This window comes from Neofelis nebulosa, chromosome 4 (genome assembly GCF_028018385.1).
Source record: "Neofelis nebulosa isolate mNeoNeb1 chromosome 4, mNeoNeb1.pri, whole genome shotgun sequence".
Taxonomy (NCBI): Eukaryota; Metazoa; Chordata; class Mammalia; order Carnivora; family Felidae; genus Neofelis; species Neofelis nebulosa.
Window position 1 is genome coordinate 113,344,998 of NC_080785.1, and position 21,943 is coordinate 113,366,940.

The 21,943-nt window shown below is 56.1% G+C and overlaps 1 protein-coding gene across 5 annotated transcripts in view; it reads right to left on the reverse strand.

Moving 5' to 3' along the window:
• IQSEC1 (IQ motif and Sec7 domain ArfGEF 1) overlaps positions 1-21,943 on the reverse strand; it is a 404,132-nt gene that overhangs the window by 155,744 nt on the left and 226,445 nt on the right. The window contains exon 1 of one of the 5 annotated variants that reach the window (XM_058725839.1): positions 14,238-14,450. The exons of the other annotated variants lie outside the window; for them this stretch is intronic. Coding sequence (XP_058581822.1) covers positions 14,238-14,260 — 23 coding nt within the window. The 5' untranslated portion in view covers positions 14,261-14,450. Of the gene's footprint in view, positions 1-14,237; positions 14,451-21,943 lie in introns of those variants that run through there. 5 annotated transcript variants of the gene reach the window in all.

Here is a 21,943-nt window from a genome sequence, read left to right on the forward strand (position 1 = left end):
ACCGGCTGGGGTTCCCAGTTCTGGTCTCACAAGCGAAATGACCCTGCCCCAGTCTCTGCTTCCTCATCTATGAAACGGGGCTGATCTTCCCGCCTCAGAGGCTGTTAATGAGGCTCCTGGGAGCTTACAGACTGGAGGTGCCTTGTAAACAGACGGATGTGAAGTGTTGCCATGCTGGCTCATGCCCGGGCTGTCCCGCCCAGTCCCCCAAACCCCACCTGGGGCCTCCCTCTGAAAAGGCCACAGAGGGCTCCTGCCCGCCCACCCTCTGCCTTCCTGTCCTGGCTCTGGGCCCCAGACAGCCCTGCCTGCCAGCCTGAGGCCCCACCGCCCAGCGGCACAGTGAGACGATTATCTCCAGGCTGGCCTCTGTGCCCTTCCGTCCTGCCAGGCAGTTCTGCCCAGGAGCTCAGCCTGAGTCTGGAAAACTCCCTGCTGGCGGTGGGATGGGAGTGGGATGTGTCTCTTTGCAACGCCCCCTGGGCAGAGGTGTGGAGAGAGAGATCAGGGTGGCCAGGCAGGGGCCCTGGGTGAGACCCCGAGGGCATCTAGTCCCTCTCTGGGCCTCAGTTTCCCTGCCTGCACCATGAGGGTGTTTGTCTAAAGAAGTGGTTCTTCACTCTGTGTGTGTGTGTGGGGGGGGTGCGTCAGGCCATTTGGGGACAGTGATTCATTCATCCCACTTAGTAACCATGCAGTCCCCACTTTGGGCCAGGCTCTCTAAGAGCTTAGGACTGACTCACATCACCCTCACAGCCAGCCTGCGATGTGGGATGTCCTTATCTCCACTTCACAGATGAGAAAACAGAGGCTCCCGGATGTGATCAGGGGCATTATTCCGAGCACAGGATGATACGGAGTGAATAAGACAGACCCATCACTGTCCGTGTGGACGGAGGGGGCACACAAGAAAAGTAGATAAGGATATGTGCACAGACAAGGCCGCTTGGACCAGTACAGAAAGTAGGAGCAGCTGCACGAGACAGGAGAGACACTAGCCAAGAAAAGTCCCTAAGAAGAAGTGACCGCTGGCTCTGAAGGGCGGGGCTCCGTGTAATGGATAAGCAAGGGAAAGGCCTGAGGCGGGAGCCAGCTGTGCACGTTCAAGGTGAGGGTCCCTCATGTGGCGCACGGGGCCAGGCCAGGCATCTGCTGCAGGAACGAAGCCTGGCTTGGAGAAGGAGGCCCACTGAGCCCCCCAATACCACCACTCCAGCCCAGCATGGAGCCCAGTTCGGGGCTTGAACTCACGACCCTGAGATCAAGACCTGAGCTGAGATCAAGAGTCAGATACTTAATGGCTGAGCCACCCAGGTGCCCCAAGCTTCTCAAGGGCTGTAGAGGGCCCCAAAGCCTTAGTGGGGGATGGGGGGGGGTGGTGTCTGGATAAAAGGGGAGCCCTAACCTACACCCTCGGTTCATGGGACGGAGGGGCTGGAGAGGAAAGCAGCTCAGTGTGTGGGGGCTTCTATTTCAGGGGTGGCAAGATGCCATCACAGCTCTGTCCCCCACACGGCTGGTCTCTGCTTGGGACACAGAGCACTCTCTGGGCAGATGGCTACGGCCCAGGCAGAAGGCCACGGGGTGGGCTGGTGGCTGCAGCATTAGCCGAGTGGGTGGATGGAGACAGTGTCCCCACTGCAGGGTGAGAGTGGCGGTCCGACCCAGCCCCTGACCTCCCCAGACTCCAACCTACAGAACACCCAGCTAGGCCCTCCCCCAGCTCCCCTTTGTACCAGCAATTCCCATATGGGGGGGCCCATTATGGTGATAGCATTGCCACCCACCCAGACCCCCAAGGCAGACCCCTGAGTACTACAGTCTGTGACCCCTTTGATGCCTTCCTCTCCCTCCCCGCCCCCATCCCCCCCCCCCGCCCCACGTCCTCGGGCTGACCCTCATTGGACACTCTCCTCCATGAGCTGCCTTGGCCTCCCCCTCGGACCACCTCTGGCACTTCCCATAATGCCTGCCCCACCCAGCCCAGGCCTGGCATGGGAGCACCCTCTGGACAGCGCTTTCTGGGTGAAAGAAAGAGAGACAGACAACAAACTTCAGGCTGAAGGAGACAATGTGGGACATCCTTCTCTCACCTGACAAACACCGAGAGCTGTTCTGCGTCAGGCTCTGGCCTGTCACTAAGGCCTGGCTCAAGTGCCACCTCCTGGGCATAGCTCCCCAGGGTCTCTGGTCCCTCAGTCAGTACAGAGATAGTTGCAGAGCACAAAAAGGAGGGGGGTGTGGCTGGAGGGAGCAAGTAGGGGGAGGCTGGAAGGCTCCTGAGGGCCTGGCCTGGAGATCCTATGACCCGATACGTGTGCAATGTCAGTGAGACAGATGTGGCCCTAGGAGAGGGGGTGAGCAACCCTGCTGTCCCCAAGCCAGAGTCCACACCCTGGCTTTCCACTGATGGGCTAGGTGACCCTGGGGGAGAGCTCTGTCCTCTCAGGGCTCATGTCCTTCTCTGGGGCTGCCTGGTAGGGATACCTATCTGAGGCCTGATGACAGGCTAAGCGCGTGTCTACAGAGGCAAAGCCATACGCACAGCGCGGCTGGGGAAGGCTGCTGGAGGGGAGGACGCCCTGCGTGTCTGGCCCGTGCAGCACCCACCCTGCCCGTGGAGCTCTGGGGTTGGCAGATCCTCACCCCTAGGCTCCAGGAGGAAGCAGCAGCCCTGAGAACAGGAGGGGGAACCCACAATTGGTCCAGGGAACACATCAGCTGAGTGCAGGACCTGGACCCGGACCCGGACTACCCAGGCCCGAATCCCCTTCAGCCCACAGGGCCCTTGAGGCTAGCTACGTGCCTCCTGGAGCCTCGAGCTCTTCTTCTAAGGAAGAGCCTCCAGACCCTGCTCTGCCTCTCTGGTGGCTCTGAGCCTCATAGGTACCTCCTAGTGAGCGCTCTCTAACCTGGGAAACGCCATGGACAAATCTCGGGCCCTGTACATTCTGGCTACAGAAGCCCAGGCCATCTGAGGGCCTGACCCTTGCTGAGAAATTGCTCTCCCCTGAGAACCCTTTTGTGCCACCTGAAGTCATCTCTGTGAGTCCTCACTCTGGCCTCAGGGGCCCGGGAATGGCCCATTTACAGATGCGGGGCAGGCCTGCCCCACAGCCCTCACCCTGCCTCTCCCCCAGGCTGCTCCCCTCCAGGGAGACAAGGCGCAGACAGGATTTCCCCCTCCCTGAGGTGCTGGTTAAAAAGGATGTGAGGTCGATCTGAAACACATTTTTTTTTTTTTTTTTTGAAATATACGGTGCCCCAGGCAGCTTAAAAAAAGTGTGTTTGTTTTTTTTTTTTTAAAATACATACTACTGGGAAAAAGAGCAAAGATGAAATGGTAAGAAAAATGATTTCTTGTTTATAGGTCCCAGCTTGGCTAAGAAGGATGGAGGTGCGGCAGCCTGGGGTGGGAGGTCAGCTGGTCCCGGGCATCGAGCATGGGGGTGGGGGGCGGTCCTGAGGATTTATGTAGATACACCCAGAGGTAAACCCTGTCCTCCCATCCGTAGAGCCCCTGGCACTCAGGGTCAGTGAGTCCAGGCTCTGTGCTGGGGCCAGGGGCCGGCCGCCTGGGTGAAGGGGGGCATCCCTGTGCCTACCTGTGGCTTTGGTAGCTGTGTGCATATGCCCCAGCTGAGGCGGCCAGCTTGGCCTATGTTGCCCTCTGCTTCCAAATATACTCAGTGGGCTGTCTGTAGCCTCGGTTTACTGCCCCGCCCCCACAAACACACACACAAGTGAATCCTCCCCCTACATGGTCAGGTGGGGCTGACCCCACCTGCCCAGATCCAGAGGCAGCCAAGTGACAGAAGCAAGCTGACTGGCATACAGCCTTCCCTGGGCCATGGAGGTGGTTTCGGGAGTGGCCATGAGCCCCAGGGCTGACCAGTGAGATGGGAGGCCAGAGCTCCCACAGGAGAACATGACCCCAGGGGCAGACAAACAGGGGAGCAGAGTATTAGAGCCCCTGGAACCAGCCACACTGAAGCAGACCCCTGGGCTGTGCCCGGATAGTAACCATTCAAATCTCTTCTGACTCGAGTTTCTGTCCTTTGCCACCCAAGGGCTCCTGGGTTAAGTCCGCTCCCCAGCCCCGGCCTGTCTTCCTTCCCTTCCCAGATGTCCATGTTCCTTAAGCCCCAGTGTGTCCCAAAGCTTCTCTCTGCGTGGTGAGAATCCAGGGAAGGCAGGGGACGAGAACAGTATTTTAGGTCACAGATCCACCATGTGCTTTATTACCTCACGGAATCCCGATGGCTACCCTGCAAAGCTGGAATTATTGGCCCCACTTGACAGAAAAGGAAACTGAGCTTCAGAGAGGTTAAGCCATCTGTCCCAAGCCCCACTGCCACCGGGTGGCAGACACGGGGCTCCATCTGAGCAACTTCTTGGAGGGTGGCTGGGCCCTGTGGCAGGGGGTGATATTGGAAAAGCCCTCGAGAATGCCAACACGGTGCCCCCTCCCAGCTCCGCTGTCCCCCCACCCCCCGCCCCAGTCTCAGGGAGCTCCTCTGAGGCAGCCTGATCACCCAGCAGCCCTGGAGATTGTCGGGGACTGAAGCCGACCCAGGATGGGGGATTGAGGGACTTGGAAGGTGCCTGCAGCCATCTGGGTGACAACGGAGTGAAGCCGGGCGTTTCTCTCTTGTTCGATAATGAGAGCAAATGTGAGGAAGGCTCCCTGTGTTATCGCAGGGCCCAGCAAGCGTGGCGAGACACAGGCTGTGATTTTCAGTGAGGGCTGTGGTGATTAAAAATGCATCACTTCCCTTATTAACCATTCCAAACAGATGCCGGGACCGTCTTGACGAGGAATGGAACCGCCGAAGCCAATAAAACATCTTGCAATTAGCCACGCTCAGATGGGCTGCCCGCTAAGCTCCGAGGCTGCTCCAGTGGGACCCTGTCACAATTGGATGATTTGTCCCTCTGAGGACAGGCCAGTGCACCAGTGTCCAACAAGGTCAGGCGTGACCGGAGACTGGGAGACTCGGGGCATCTCCAGCCCGGGCCTCGTGTCCCCAGCTCATCCCCAGAAGGTCAGGTGGACGAGAGCAGGAGGCCAGAGTCCTCCAGCTGGGGTCTGTCCAGGGAGCCCAGCCCCCGAGATCCCAGGTGGATCGGGCCCTGAGCCCACACCACACTCGGTCTGGCTTCAGCCCCGCCGTCCCCAGCCTCACCGGCCTTGTCCTGGCTCTCCCTCAACCCGTGACAAGTCAATTTGCCAAAATCCCATTCACTGAATAGTCAATTTGCAGGACGACAGGCTCATCAAAAACACTCGATTCCCTTAACCTTTTTGTTTTAGTTGGCTGGGTTACATTTTTGCTTTCAAATGGCATTTGAACGAAGGTTTGATTTGTGTCTCCCTGAGAATGGGCACAGAGGGACAGAGGGAACAGAGGAAGAATGAGGTGGCTGTATTATCACCCACACAGGTGGCACTGGGCAGAGGCTGAGCGGGAGGGAGTGGACGGTCCAGGCCCACTTGGGGGAGCCTCTAGGTGGGGCCGGGCCCAGGCTTTGGGAGGGTGGGGTGCTTTGGGGTTAGGGTCTCTAGGGAGAGCTCCAGACTCTCAACCTTCTTGCCAGGGCGGACCAGGCACAGGCTGGCAGCAAAAGGGGCCTATGCTGTCTTTCTGGGGTAGGGAAGGAAGCAGGTCCCCGTGCCCCTGGCTGGGGAGAGGTCAAGGGGTCTCACCTGTCAGGGAGGGGAGGGCGACAGAGGTCAGTGACCACACAGGCTTCTCCTGGAAGGACCAAGACAGGGGGTTGCTGGTCTTCCTGTCTCGTAGTAGCCCATCAGACCCAGCACCAGTCCTCAGCCCTTTTAAAAAGTTAAACCTGTTATTTTGAGACCCCTGTAGATTCACTGGTAGTTACTGAGAGTAACAGAGAGAAATCCTATGTGTAGAGGACAATATCACCACCAGGATACTGACATTGTACTGTCCATCATCCTAGATTTCCCGTTTTACTCCTACTCATGTTCATGCGTCTGCATGTGTGCGTGTGCCCATGTGTGCACGTGTGCGTTTGGTTCCATGCCCTCCCATCGCACGTGCAGGTTCACATACCCACCCTCCCAGTCAAAACACGCAACCGTTCCATTACAAGGAGCCCTCGTCCACCCCTCTCTTTTACAACCCAAACCTTCTGCGACCCCCTTCTCTGTTCTGAAACAGAGCTCACAAATAACGGATCTATCTACATGCATATTTTAAAACAAAAGTCAACAGAATGCCCTCACTGTAACAACAAAGAAAAGGAGCAAAGTGACCCACAAGGAAGTGACAGGCATCAGGTGTGATAGCGGTGGGTCTGGCTGTCCCACAGGGCAAATGAGGAGGTCAGCTGCCTGCCTCTCTAGGCGACGGTGGCTCCAACCCAGACGGATGCAGGGGCTTGCCGGCCAGTCGGTGCCACAGGGGATGCTGCCCTCCATGACGGGATCCTTTGAATGGTGACAGCACTTGGCAAAGCTCTGAACATACCAAAGTCTGATCTGCCCTCGACTGTGAGAAGAGCAGTGTGTTCCTGGGAAACTCAATGTATATTAAAATCATATGAAATGCATTTTGTACCTCGGATGTCGAATGGAGTGAGGTCCCAGGCTGTTAATTATGCACGGATTTTCAATCCCGTGAATCTGGGGTTAGACATTCGCAGGTTCTTGGTTGTGCAGGCCTGCCCCACACGATGCATGGAGCTAGACCTCTGACCCCTGCCAGCCAGACACCTTTCCTTGAGGCCCCCAAAATGCCTGCTAACATCTCCAATGACCCCAAGGAGGCAGTGCGGCCCTGCTGAAAGTCCCCACAACTCACTCTCTGTCCCCACACGGACAGTTCCACCTGTATCTGTCTCCCCAGGGGCAGGGGCTGTGGTCCCCCAGGATCCAGCCCAGGCCTGGTGCTGGACAGGTGCTAATAAATGTGCCCAATAGGGCTGGTCTGGACAGAGTCAGCCAAGGTGACAATGGTGAAGCTATGATGAACTGACTCCCCTGAGGCCTGGTGGGTCAGGGCTTCCCATCAGGAGACTGCTGCTTCCTTTAAGGGCCGGTTGGTCACCATGTCCTCCAAACTGAGCTTTTAATTGGCTCAAATCCGGAACTTCAAAGCAGTGATTGGAAACGAAACTGCTTTATGCAACTGGCTTGGCAGCTGGGGCATCTCAATAATAAAGCATATATGCAAATACACAGAACTTCCCTGAAGGACCGGAAGGAAGCAGACACAGCAGTGTCCCTCTAAGTAGAGGGACAAGGAGGGAGGAATTGATTTTGTACTGTGTACAGGCATTTCTAAAAAATGTTTATTTATTTCTGAGACAGAGAGAGAGAGAGAGAGAGGGACTCTGTTGAGTGCAAGCCGGGGAGGGGCAGAGAGAGAGAGAGGGAGACACAGAATCCGAAGCAGGCTCCAGACTCTGAGCTGTCAACACAGAGCCCGACGCGGGGCTCGAACTCACAAACCGTGAGATCATGATCTGAGCCAAGGTCAGACGATCAACCAACTGGGCCACCCAGGTGCTCTTGTGTACAGACAGTTTTGTTCCATGTGGATGAATTATCTCTCAATCATATGAATAAATAATCACCAAAAAAACCAGATCGAAGCAGGTATTACTTGTGTGATTAAAAATTGTTTGAGCACCTACTGTGTGCCAGGCACCCCCAGAGAGCCCATCCCCCTGGAATGCTTATGTCCTAAGGACTGGGTTCTGGATGGAGGGCCCAGAGCCCCCCGAATCTCCCCTCTGTCCCAGGACAGAGACCCCAGTGAAGGCAGTGGAGGCACTGGCAGGTGCCCAGCCAGTCCCACCCCTCCTGAGTCAACGCCAGGGGTCCCCGGAGCTAAGCGGTCCAACAGAAAGTGCGAGGCCTGCATCGCTCAGCCTTTATCAAAGAAAGGGTAGATCAGAACCACAACGAGACCACATCACACCATGAGGATGGCTGTTATGAAAAGCCCCAAACACAAAATAGCAAGTACCGTTGAGGATGCGGAGAAATTGAAACATGTGTGCATTGCTGGAAGGAACGTAAAATGGTGCAGCTGCTGTGGAATACAATACACTGGTTCCTCAAAGAATTAAATATACAGGCACCTGGGGGGCTCAGTCGGTTGGGCGTCCGACTTTGGCTCAGGTCACGATCTCGCAGTTCGTGGGATCGAGCCCTGCGTCGGGCTCTGTGCTGACAGCTCGGAGCCTGGAGCCTGCTTCCGATCCTGTGTCTCCCTCTCTCTCTCTGCCCCTCCCTCATTCACACGCTGTGTCTGTCTGTCTCTCTGTCAAAAGTAAACACTAAAAAAATTTTTTATTAATCAAATATAGGGGCACCCGGGCGGTTCAGTCGGTTAAGCTCAGGTCATGATATGGGCTCAGGTCGTGATCTGGCAGTTTGTGGGATCGAGCCCCGCGTCGGGCTCCACGCTGAGTGGAGAGCCTGCTTGGGATTGTCTCTCTGCCGGTCCCCCCCCCGCCTCAAAATAAATAACTAAACAATTTTTAAAAACTAAATACAGAATTACCAGATGATGCAGCATTTCCACTTCTGGGTATGTAACCAAAAGGATCAAAAGCAGGGTCTGGAAGAGATGTTGGTACACACATGCTCATGGGAGTGTTATTCCCAACAGCTAAACGTGGATGCATCAAGTGTCCACTGATGGGTGAACTAATAAAGAAGATGCGGTCTATCCACACAATGGAATATTATTCACCCCTAGAAAGGAAGGACAGTCTGAGAGACGCTACAACATGGATGAACCTTGAGGACGTAATGCTGAGTGAAATCAGCCAGTCACGAAAGGACAAATACCCTACCTATGATCCCATTTATATGCGGTCTCTAGAGCAGACAAACGTAAGTGGTGGTGGAAGCTGGGGGAGGGGAACGGGGAGTTAGTGTTTAATGGGGACAGAGTTTCAGTTTGGGAAGATGAAAAGGTTCTGGAGATGGATGGTGGGGATGGCTGCACAACAGTGTGAGTATATATATATATATATATATTTTTTTTTTTTAATATATATTTTTTTAATTTGGGGGGGAGGGGCAGAGGGAGAGAGTGAATCCCAAGCACTGAGGGCCTGACCCCATGACCCCGGGATCATGACCCGAGCCGAAATCAAGAGGACGGTGCTCAGCCAACTGAGCTCCCGGGTTCCCCAGCACTGTGACTGTATCTCATGCCACTGAACTGCACCCTTACAAATGGTTAAAATGGTAAATTTTATGCTACGTGTGTATTTTATCACAACTTTAAGAAGAAGGTTGTCGGTGCCTTGCCAGGCCAGGGCCTGCAGGGCTGCCGAGAAACAAAGTGGGGCCCTGCCTGCAAGGGACGCCCCGAGTCTGGTGGGGGAGACAGGGAAGCGGGTAGTCGGTGACAACAGAGGGCCCTGTAGTGTGGCACAGGGGAGGCCCGGGGATCCAGGAGCCCAGCGAGGGGACCCATTTGCCTGGGGAGTCCAGAAAGAGGCACGAGCTGGATGTTGGGGCCTGAGGCGAGGGGCGGAAAGGGTATCCCTGGAAGAGGAACCAGCAGGGGCCAAAATGTGGAGGCGTGAACTCTGTCTCCTAAGAGCCTGGGCAGGAGTGGGGTGCAGCAGGGTCAGCGCAGGACAGGAGAAGTGGGAGGCAGTAGGGGCCCTGGAGCCAGAGACGGGGAGTGTGCAAGCAGGGCCACCCCACTGCTCCACGGCGCCCACCCTCTTTTCTTCCCTCCGTCTCTCCAGGGCTTGGGCCCCTGTGGCCTTGTTCACCGCCCCTCCGGACCGCCCCTCCGGACCGCAGCTGTCTGCTGCGAGCGCCCCACCAGGGCTGGCACACAGACCGGGTCGGATGAATGAATTGGCGCGTGGACGATGACCCCACGGTGACCACGTATGACAGGCAGACTCGGGTGTGTGCGAAAGATTCAGGATGTCTGAATGCAGCTTCCCCTTCTTGGAGCCACCGGTCCCTCTCCTCCCAGCCACCCGTGCGGTCCGGCACCCGGCAAGAGCTGACCCTGCCGCTCTGCTTCCGGGTGACAACACAGGCCCAGAGAGGGCGAGAGGCCTGCCCAGGATCACAGAGCCAGGCAGGGCCAGAGCTGGAGTGGAATGTCCTTCTCTTGTTCTAGAAGACCCTGGGAGGGCCTCAGAGACCTAGGGGCAGGGGTGAGGTGACACAGAGACAACAGGAGCCAGAGTGCAGGTGGGGTGAGACACGCCAGGGAAAGTGGCGGCCTCAGATAAGCCCGGTGGGTGCTCAGTCGGCACCCAACAACAATGCCTCCTGGGCCCCTGTTGACCACAACAGAACCGGGGTTAGACCATGATCCAGGGGCATTCTCAGGAGCATCCTGGCTCCCAGCCCCTGCCATTAGCAGACCTGCAGGGAGCAAGCTTCACCCCTGCTTAGCCAGCCTCTGCCTCACCGGCAGTTTTCCTGGCTGTCCAAATGGGGTGTGGAGGTCTGAGGCCCTAGGACGTCACTAGTCTCTGGGGACACATGTGCCCTGCTACGGGCATGGGAAAAGAGCCCTGTCTGGCCTCCCCTCCAACTTCCCCCACAGTCCAGCCATGGAACCATGGCCACCACCACTGATCAGGACCCTCCATGGCTCCCTCCCGGCCACTACCTGCAGAGAGAGTCTACTCCTGGCACTCCAGGTGACTTCTGCCTTGGGTCCTGCCCACATTTTCAGTGTCATCTCTGTCTTTTCCCTCATGCTTGGGGCTCAGACCAGACGTAGCTGCTTTCAGTAAAAGCCTTTAGTATATGCACAGCACCAGAGCTGGGCTTTAGGGGCTGGCTGTGCAGCCTCAAGCCCTGTGCTACCCCCTCACCGGGTGCCACCTGGGACAAGTTATTTGATAACTCAGTGGCATTGTCAGCACAATAGGGATAATAACAGCCCCACCTCCCAGGGTCACTGTGAAGGTCAAATGAGCTTATGCCTGCAACATTCTTGCGATCGTGGCCTGACATTTGTGTACCTGGAGTGCTCGTCCCTCCTTGACCACCTGGAAAATTCCCATTCACACTACATGCCTGCTGTAGGATGCAGTGACCCTCCCCATCGCCGGGTCATCTTCCTGTCCCGGCCCTTGGCACTGTGTATTGAGAGTGTCTGTTCATGTCTGTCTCGCCCACTGGCCTTCAGGCTCCCAGAAGGCAGAAACTATCTATTACTTAGCAATGTGCCCCACTGCTTAGGGCAGTGCCCGCTGCAGATCCATAATTCATTCATTCAACAGAGATTTACTGAGCAGTTACTATATGCCTGTGCTTTTTTAGATGCTAGGGTAGCAGCAGCTAACACACTGTCAACCTCTCTGCCCTGGTACGTTCTAGCAGGTGAACCAATCAACCAACGGCAGTGGGCAGATGGAGACAGCGCTGGGCAGAGAGGGAATAGAGGAATGTCAGGTGAGGGGTCACGGAGTGAATGAACGAATGAGCAGGAGGCGCCCCACTTCAGCCCCCAACCCCCCAGAAGCTGTGAATTTCACACTCAGTGCGAACTCCCTGTAGCCCCAGCTTTCCGTGTTCAAGCAGCAGGATGTGACGTGCCCATAAGACGGCGGTTACCCTGTTAAGTGTAGTTACAGTCTGAAAGGGGCTCACCTTAATTAAGACACCATTAATTAAGCCGTCAGTATGGTAATGATCTCAGTTGTTAGCAAATTTGATTAAGGAGCTGATTCTGGAGGCCTCGCGATTTCCCCCCATTGCATTAATAAATCTCCCGCTCGTGTCGTATTGCCGTCCTTTATCTTGTTCACTCTGCCACCGCTGTAAGTGACTGAGCGACCCCCCCCCCCCCCCCGCGGCGGGTACCCACCCTCGGACAGAGCCCAAATGTCATAACACTCTCTTAGGGCCTGCTCCAGGGGACCCAGAGGATGGCCACCTGGATGAGCTCCTCTAAGCCACGGGACACCCTGATCCTGCCACGCACGGGGACCCTGGAGCGAGTCGGTCGAGTCTGGCACGTGACATACCAGGGGAGGGACCCCACTGTCAAGGAAACAGCCACGTGACCTCGGCCACGCTCCTACCCTCCCTGAGCCTCAGTTTCCTCTTCTGTAAGATAAGATCAACAACACCCCCATTCTAGAACAGTTGGTGAGAACCAACAGGGCAACTGGGCAGAAAGGGCTCTGAAGCTAAATGGTACGACGGTATGTCGGCCAGACGTTACCATGCTTGGGTTTCCAGCTGCCCTGAGAGTTAAACAGCTAGAGACACGCCGCTCCCGTCCCCCCTACCGCATCAAAAGCGCTGGGAACAAAGGTCGAGCAGCAGGTGCTAGGAGAGCCCTGGTTCTGGGCCACGGGTGAATCGGGGAGCAAACACACAGGGCTCTGTGTCTGCTGTGCAGCCTTGTCAAGCAGGCCTGCTCTGGGTCCCAAGTCTTTCCCTAAAAACAATGGGGCAATGGCTCATCTCCAGTCGCCCCCTCCCCAGCCTCTTTGCCACCTCTGGTAGCCATAGGTTTGTGGCAGCACCTGGGTGCTGGATGTCACGGTACCAGGCTGTAGGAGCCTGAGAGCCGGAGGAGCATAAAAGGACCCACACAAATGAGAGGCAGGGGGCACAGAGCCCCCCGACAGGCCCTCCCTCTGCACCGGCTCAGCCCCTCTCCCAGGCAAGCCGGGCAGGGCAGGGCGGGCTTCGTCTAGGAGACGAAACTGCCAGGAGCTTAAAGTGCAGGTTCCAGGGCTCCTGGCGGACCGAACCAGTCTGTACTGGTATTGGGGCAAGTACTGGATGGCAACTGTGTCCCTGGCAAGACCGTGAGCATATAGGCTTGGGCAGCTCCTGGGCCCAGGCAAAGGTGTGGCAGGAAGAAGACGGCTGCCTGGGGAGGGCCCTCTTCCCAGCAACGGTGGTGGATGCAGCAACGGTGGGGAAGGATTTACTATTTGTTTCCAAAAATACAGCTAGGGCCTTGTCACAGCGAGTGAGAGAGAACACTGGGGTGTCCTGCTCACATCAGCACCGCAACCTGTGGGCTTTTCCACTAAAAAAGCAAATGAACATCACAGCAAACCGTAGACACAGGCCACCTTCACCACCACCCAGGGCTCCTGTCGGGGCCTGCTGGCGCATGGCAAGAAGTATGTTTATTTTCCTTCACGCTCCATTAGCGAGAGAGCTGTCCCTCTACGGAGGGGTGGGGGTGCTGCTTAACTGGGAGCTCCACAGGTCCTTGTCACGGTATAGGGTCGTGAGGCCTTGGAGTGGCCCCCAAGATGTCCCCCTAAATGAGGCTCCAGGCTTCTCCTTTCTAGTCCTGGGGATGGAGCCCAGCCCAAGAGGCCCCAACTCTGTTCTCTAACCTTACAAGGTCTGAGGTCACTGAACAGCCCCGAAAGCTGAGGTGTGGGGCAAATTGCCTAGGGCAGGTGGAGATGTGGAGCTGTGTCCCACCCTACAGCTCTGGGCCCTAGAGGAAGGATCCTGCAAGGCCAGAGACCGAAGGTTCCTCGCCCCAGAACAGCACGGTGCAGAGCCCCGAGAGCCGTGAGGCAAGCTGGCGTTCTAATCCGATGCCCCCCCCCCCCCCCCCCGGGAAGCCTAGCTTAATGAGGCACGGACTTTGGTTTCCATAAATACCCGGACCCGTGATGTCACCACCCCGTGCAGAGTTTAACAGCTTCTGCCACTGGCTGTAGGCCCAGCAGACAAGTGGTCTGCCGCTAGCCCACAGAACACCTGCGTGGCCCAGAAGGACACCAACGCCCCTGCTCTCGATGGCAGGCCGGACCTTCACCTGTCCGTGGAGGACACGGCATCCTGTCCCCACCCCGACCTGCCTGCCAGCCTTCCATCAGGCACGGCAGAACTGCCGGTCACGGATGAGCTGGGCAGGAGAGGCTTCTTCCAAATAGTCATGCTGAGGGCTATACCAAAAGCCGAAATGGCAGTGGTGGCTTTGAAAACCCTGGATATGGATTTGGGGGGATTACTTGCCCTCAGCGATAGGGAATTTCACAGCCCAATGGAGACCTGCTGACTAACAGCCTTTTCCTCATCACCACCAACAAATACCTCCACTGCAGGGCACAAACGCTGACAACCTCTGCCCGGAGGCCAGCTCCCTCTGCAAGACACCTGCACAGCAACCCCCCCTCCCCCCACCAAGCCCCCCACTCCGGCTCCAAGCTCAGCTGGGGCCCCTCTGGCCTCCGGCCCGAGTTTCAGGTATAAACCTGCCACATATACTCACAAGTAGCGTCTTCTGCAGGCCATCCTGTCTGGGGGCAATTTTCCCCTTCCCTCTCTCTCTCCAGCTGGGAAGGTTCCGCGTGGTTAGAGGAGGAGCAGGATGCTCAGCCGAGAAGTGGAAGGGAATAAAATTAAACAGAGGGGCGAGTCACATTCCCCGGGGGCGGCGGGCTCCTCCGCTGGGGCGGGAGCAGGGGGTGGGGGGTGACAGCAGCAGGCTCCGGGGGGTCCCGGGCACAGCAGGGCTCACACCATGCCCAAGAGCCTGCCAAGTCGTCCAGTCACCATGGTCGCCAGGTTGGGCGGGGGCGTCGGCCTCGCTGGTACCTGGGACCACCTCGGTTTTTTCCCTCCCGCACATCCGGGGTGGCTGAGCGCGGGGAGGAGGGGGGTGCTGGGGGGAATCTGCGCCCGCTTTGCTCTCGCAGCATCCGGAGGAGGGGCGGGCGCTCGCGAGCCTCCCCCCGCCCCCCCACCGCTTCTCGGCGCCAAGGAGCAACGTAGTGCGGCCGCGCTGGACCAATCGCCGAGGCGCTCGTCGCCATGACAACTGCAGCATCAGGCGCGGCCACCCGGCGGCGCCCTCCCGGCAAAGCCACCCGCCCGACGGAGAGCGCCCGCGCAGCGCGAGGGTGCCGCAGCCTGCCGGGGCCCCTTCCTGGCTGGCTCTGGAAACCTGGAAATCTCGTTGCTAAAATGCACGATGCTGTCCAGAGCCTGCGACGACGCTGCTTTCCAGGGTGGCTTTTCTGCCTTTGGCACGGAGTCGTGCAAGCCATGGAGCGCAACAGGCTGGCGCCCTGGAGTCAGGCCCACCGGTTCCAAGGCTGGCTTTGACCCCTAAGGGTCTCGAGGCTGTGGACAAGCCGCTTCACTTCTGGGAGCCTCGACTGATGCTATCGTGAAATGGGATCATAATGGCTACGTCACAGGGGTCCAGGAGGGCTTGTCACACACAGTAGCTGCACAGATGCATAGGTGTTATGATGTGTGCTGGCCATGTCCTGGAGCTAGGGAGAATTTCTGCTGTAGCTGTGGAGCCCATTCATTCCTTCACCACTCACTCACTCATTTACTGTTTCTGGACTGGCAGCTCAGTGATGAATAAGGCGATGCTCTCATGGTGCTCACCTCTTAAGAGGGAAACAGGAAATCAACATGCAGTCACATGTATAATTTTACATGGTAAGGAGGAGGACAAAAAGTAAAGCCGAAGAGGTAGAAGGGAGGGGGACAGCAGGAAGGAAGGAGGAAGCCATCTACATCAGACGGGGTGCTCAGGGAAGGCCTCTCTAAGAGGGCACGTGTGGGCTGAATAATGGAAGATCCTGGGAAGGAGCATTCCAGGCAGAGGGAAAAGCTAGTGTCAAGGCCCTGAGGCAGGAAGGAGTGGAGTGTGTTTGAGCAACACTGAGGAGGCCAGAGTGGCTGCAAGTGGTGAGCCACAGGGATGTGAGGGTGAGAAGGCCTACATCCACCCTCTCCCCTCCAGATTTTCTCTTTCACGCACAGATCTCTCTCTCCTTGTCTGATGGTTCACTGGGCAGAGTCTGTTTGCTCGTCTGTAAATCAGGAATCCAAAATCTATCTCGTATACATATACACCTATAATTCTTATTTCCATTATAATCTTTACGACGTCAATGAGGTATAAGATTATCATAGTATTCTCCGGGGAGAAAACTAAAGCCAGAGGTTTAGCAGCTGGCCCAGAGCCACACAGCTGGTGAGTGGTATGCCAGGGGAGTCTGGCTCTGGAGTCCCGGCCCTTAAGCACCTGCAAATCTTCCTCTTTGGGAAGATCACATGAGACAATGGCTGTGAAAAGCCCACCCACCCTGGGCAGCTGTGAGGGCCATTCCCTTTTTCCTATTCTCTCTGGATTCTCAGACTCACTGAAGTTACGGGAAGGAGGGATCCTGCATCCTTAAGTTTTGTTCCTTCCTTTGGACAGTGGACAAAATGGAGCGCAGAGAGGGTGAGTGATGTGCCTGAAGTTGCACAGCACTGAGTGGCAGAAGTGGGACTGGGACCCAGTTCCTCTGGCTCCATGTCCCTTATGGGGCCAGGGTAGAGCGGAGCATCTGAGTGACTGGTAAATGGCATCAGAACAGCACGACGCTTCCTGATTCACCCTCCTATAACAAATCTTTGAATGACCAAGCTTCCTACACCGGGGGCTTCCCTCCCTGAGAATAATGCAGTCGTGGACATAATTGGTATTTCTGTGGACTTAACATGTTACAGATCCCCGCCCCCCCCCCACCCCGTCTCTCCTGGAGTTGGACAAGTTTTTTTGTTTTTTATTTTCGGACAAGACTTTAATAACAATACAAACATAGCAGCAGCTACAACCATGAGGGCTTCAGGAGGATCATTTTGCTTCAGATCTGATCTGATGTTCAGTGAATTCGTAGAGGCACTGTACAAAGTAGGTTGATTTCCCCTCCTACGCAGAGAGGTCTCACCTCTACACAGCAGCAGAGCAGACTCGAAGCCACCTCTCTGTGACTCCCAAGCCTGGGCCCTAGCAACTCCCCGCACGGCCTCCTCCACATGGGGGTTATTTTATCACCCCCATCTTCCAGAAGAGGAAACTGAGGCTCAGAGCCCAGGCAGACCCTGATTGCAGTGCCGGCACCAGCATCCTTTTCCTGGGTTTCCTCTCCTGCCCCAGTGCCCCAGGGAGCCTCCCTGGGGGGCCAGGACACCCCTCTGCATATTAACTGCTGTTTGGCATTTTCTCCTTATAAACAGACTTGCATGTCTGTTTCTCGTATGTTACGCTGTTATTTCGAAATAGGGCACATGGCAAAGACAGGGCATTTGGAAGCAAATGCCAAGAGCGTAGGCACCTGGGCTGTGTTTACAGGACACCCGGGCTGTTTTTGATTTCTGATGGTGGGTATCCACCACAGGGTCGGGCACCAGAGAGTCCCCAAAACTCGTGGATCCAAGGCCCGGCAGGGAATTGGCGTTGGGACAGCTGCAGCCGCCACTCACTCTCAAGGCCCCTCTGGAAATGCTTGCACACACAACCCCCCCACAAACACACACCCACACCTTGTACCTGTCTGTGGCCCCCTGCAAGCAACCCAGACTAGAATGAGAAAGTGGCTGACAGAGAGCAGGTGGGGAAATCTTCCGCACCCAGGACTCCCCTCCTGGACTGGAAAATTCCAACCTGCAGGCTGACAGGCAGATTCACGCAGGGAATGTCTGGCTCCTGCACCCTGCTGCCCATGTGCCCCCATCTGTCCCCAGCACGAAAGGAGGCACAACGGCATTTGGAAAGAGGCAGGACAGAAAGGGCTGGAACACACAGTCCACAGATCCCCAGGCCACAGCACCTTTCAGGCTGGCAGCCCAGGAGTCCCACGGATTGAACCTCTTCCACGGGGGTAGGATGGAGCTCCAGTCCTTGTCCTCAAGCCACCAACCGTTCTAGCCGTGGAAACACAGAACTGTCAACATTCTGACTCTTCAAAGCTCAGAATCACAAATCCTTCAAATCCTGGATTTTTTTTTTCCCTTTTAGCGTAAGCTTCACATTGGAAAGAAACAGAACCTTAATTGCACAAATAATCTGAAAATCTCTTCTCTTTCAACACAATGAAGTCCCCTTGACCGCACCCCTACATCTCACTCCCTTTGCCCACCTCCATAGAGGTAACTGCTGTCCTCTGTTTGGAGCACATGCTTCCAGAACTTTAGCGAAGTCTCTAGCTAGCTAGATTTATATGCCTATAGAAAATATGAAGAATTACATGGACGGACCTTAAAAAATGGCATCATATTAAGTTAAGAAAGTTTTAAAACTTTAAATACACCAAAAGTCATAAAGAGAAATACAGTGGGGCACCTGGGTGGCTCAGTCGGTTAAGCGTCTGACCTCAGCTCAGGTCATGATCTCACGGTTCATGAGTTCGAGACCTCATCGGGCTCTGTGCTGACGGCTCAGAGCCTGGAGCCTGCTTTGGATTCTGTGTCTCCCTCTCTCTCTGCCCCTCCCCCGCTCATGCTCTATCTGTCTCTCTCTCAAAAGTAAAATATTGAAAAAAGAGAGAGAGAGAGAGAGAGAGAGAGAGAGAGAGAGAGACAGTAAACTCTGTTGTCCGCAGGGCCTCCTACAAGAATCAGACCATCACGAAGCTGATGGAAGCCGCGTCGCTGCCTCTCTTCCACCTCCTCCCCAGCCCTTCCCTCCTCACATTTACACAGTGAGTTCACTGCAGAGTGAATCATTCCTATACAACGTTCCTACTCAGACAGGTGCCCACAAAGGGCAGAGATGCTTGCACATGTTTTTAAACTTCCCACAAACAGAATCACACTGCACGTCGCTTTCTGCCATCCTCTTTCCCCAGTCAACATTCCACTCGGGGCACCGACTGATGGAATCTCTAAACCAGACTCTTCTTTGCTGAGTGGCCAAATCCTAGGCTTTTCTGATCACAGCCGTGGGCTGGGCTCTTGTTGCTGAGAGGGGCCTGGCAGGCTCGTGCACAGGCCTCATTTGGTTCTGAAACTGCCTCCCCCCCCCCCCCGCGCCCCACCCCTGCTCCTCACGTGCAGGCAGCGGAGGAAGGGAGGAGGCAGCTACTGCAAATATCTCTGGAAACGCGTGTGGACTCCTGGAAGCTTGGCAAACACCCTCTCTGCACTGCACCAAAATACCAAGGTGCCTTGTCCCCTGTACTTGGGGAGCAGACAAGACCCTGGCCCCTGGACGGCTGTAGGAGGGGGTCCCTGACATGCGGCTGGAATGCAATGGCTGCTGCTTCTCAGGGCCATTTGGAGCCCCGACCGATGGAGATTTGGAAGCCCACAGGGCTGGCATCAGTCTCTGCCCTCCCACTGCTGTGCCAGGCTTGCCAAGGACGGCCCTGGTCTCCGGAGCTGGCTGAGGCCCATGAGAAGCGAGGGGGCTGTGGCCAGGAGGACGCTGCCTGCAGAAGCTCCTGCTACATCTGGGCCGTGCTGGTGCAGGAAAGGGGGTGCGGGAGAGGGGTGCTGCTCCGTGTGTCCGCTTCTGCAGGGGCTGAGCCTCTGTGTCCCGCTCACCTGGAGGGCGAGAACTAGCAGGAGCAGAGGGTGCTGGGAACAGCCCCTGCCTTTCTGAGCCTCCACTCGTGAGCCTTCGAGAGCCCCCCAGCGTGATGGAGGGCGGGCGTGGCTGTGAACGAGAGGCACCACTGGTCAAGTGCAGGCGTCCTGAGGCCCGTGTAGGATGAACCAGCCACAGACACTAAGCCAGAGCTGATGGGTCTGAGTGTGCCTTGGGGTGTAGGCTCCCTCCCTCTCCTAACATACCGCCTCTCCACTCTCCCCCACCCCAGAACCTACACCTGCTCAGCAGGCAACGTAGCCTGGTAGTCCAGGCTGGGAGCCACGTCTGCCACCAGCCATGTGACTCTGGGCGGGTGACCCAACGTCAGCCTCCGCATCTACGCACTGAGGCTCACGGGGCATCTCCTTCTGCCTCCAGGCAAGGTCTAAACGAGTTACCGCGGGCAAAGCCCTTAGACCAGGGCCTGGTACTGCCTCCTTGCCCCAGAAGCGTCAGCCAGGCTGGTTATTGTTCTCGAGCTGGCTGGGCTGCTGGAAAGTTCACAGAACTGAAATTCGCAGGGAACTGGAGCTAGAAGATGGGGGTGACACCTCCCCACCACCCCAGCTGAGATGAGAGCCTGCGGTGTACCCCAAACCAACCTCACAGCACCTCCCGTTTCTCACCCTCCTGACGAATTTGACTAATAGTTTTCTTAAATCTAAAAATAGTTTTTATTTAAAAGCGAAACTTCCTGTCACTGTGGTAAATCGTGTACTTGATAGGCTAGTTACATCACAAATAAATATTCAGATAAATAGGGTTATGAGAGAAAAATTGCTCGCCTGAAGCCCTCCCTTGGCCTCAGGGGTCTAAGTGTCCCTGGCTGGAAAACCCCGGGCTGATGCTGGGGACACCAGGCAGGGTGGGCACAGGGCAGACGTCGGGGCGGGCAGTGGGGATGGCCCTGCTCGTAAGCTGGGTCAGAAAAGACCAGGGATACGTGTGGCAGTGTTGGGGAAGGTCACAGGGCTATCCGTGGTCACTGTGGGGGTGGCGACTCACTTTCCTCTCCAGGAATCTGCCTTGCTTGCCTCAGCTGCGGGGTTCTGCGTGCCTGTGTGTGTGTGTGTGTGTGTGTGTCTATCTGTGTCTATTTTTGGTGACTGGCGTCGCTCCTCGGAAACAGAGCGGAAAGGCCTCAGGCCCATATGAAGGGGACAGCAGTCCTCTATGGCCGCCTTATGTCATTGCCACAGGCTGGTCTGCTGGGTGGTCTCCTCCTGGATCTTCATGGGAATCTGCGAATTCATGCTGGGCTGTGTGTGTGGCTGGGGACCAGCAAGTGTGCCCAGCCCCCAGCTCACAGGGCCATGAGCATTTCCTGACCACAGAGCAGCACTCATTCTCTATTTGCTTGTATCTTCATCCATAGAATGCCGACTACTTCTTGCTTTGGGCCTGGCCCAGTCTAGGCAGTGGGGGTACAAGGTGAGATAAAAAGCCATGTGTCCTGCCCGGAGGAAGGGACGTGTTCCACGTCTTGAGGCCTTGACAGCCAACACCTCTCCCTGCCCAGCTGCCTCCCCTCCTGGCAATCACCCCTGCATCCTTCTCAGTGTCTGGGGCTCAGGTGGGCCTGACTCTGCTCCCAAGAACGGGCATGGCACTCAAGCTGGGCCCAGGAGAGGCAGGCCCAGACTTCACTGACACTGTCGCGCGAGAGAAGCTCTGAGCTTGAATTCAAACTTAAATCTGAAAGGGATGAGCCAGCACTTTCCATCAGGCCCCGTGAGGAGGAAGCCAATGCAGGGGGAAGCTAGTCTCAGAGCAGAAGAGGGACAGGTCCAGGGTCAGGACTGGAACTTCTGGATCTAGCCATGCCTGAAGCTTTGGGGATATGTGAGAATCTCATTTCATTTAGGCCAGTTTGAAGTGGGCACTCTGTCACTTGGAACCAAAAGTCCTAATACATGTACCTTCTAATAGTTATAATTCTGAATGAATATTTTAATATTGAGTGATTGTTTCAATAGAAAGGTACACAGAAAACTATATGATATGAGGTAAGGAGGGGCAAGTTCTTTGAGAAAGGGGATATAGGAAGGAAAAATGGAAGTTTCCATTTCCAGGATGTTGCAGCTGAGTCTAAAAGGATGACTAGAAGCTTGTCAGGCAGACAGTGCATGGAAAGGCATTACATCCATATGGAACAGCATGTGTAAAGGCGTGGAGGTGAGAAGCACAACAGCGAAAGTCAACTTACTGAAGGGCTTGGGCTTCTTCGGAAGGATGCTGAGGAGGGACATGAAACTAAATAAATCCCTTCGTGGGGTATGGGTTCAAGGGGGAGAGGTTAGAGGCAGGGGGACAGTGCCTCTGGAGAAAGGGAACGGCAGGTCTGGAGGCCTGTGGTGGACAGTCGGTACTTCTCTCTGCCCTGTATACAGCAAGGGGTGGGATGGGAGAGAAGAAATGTGTTGGGGAGACGTATGGGTGAGGTATGATGGTGACGCAGGGTCAAAGTCAACACCCAGGTTCCTAGCTTGGGCACTGGATGGATGGTAGTGCCATTTACCTACCTGGGGACCCAAGAAGAGGTACAGGGTGTAAGGAGAGACGACCCGGCCCCTTTTGGATGTGCTGGGGTAAGGAGC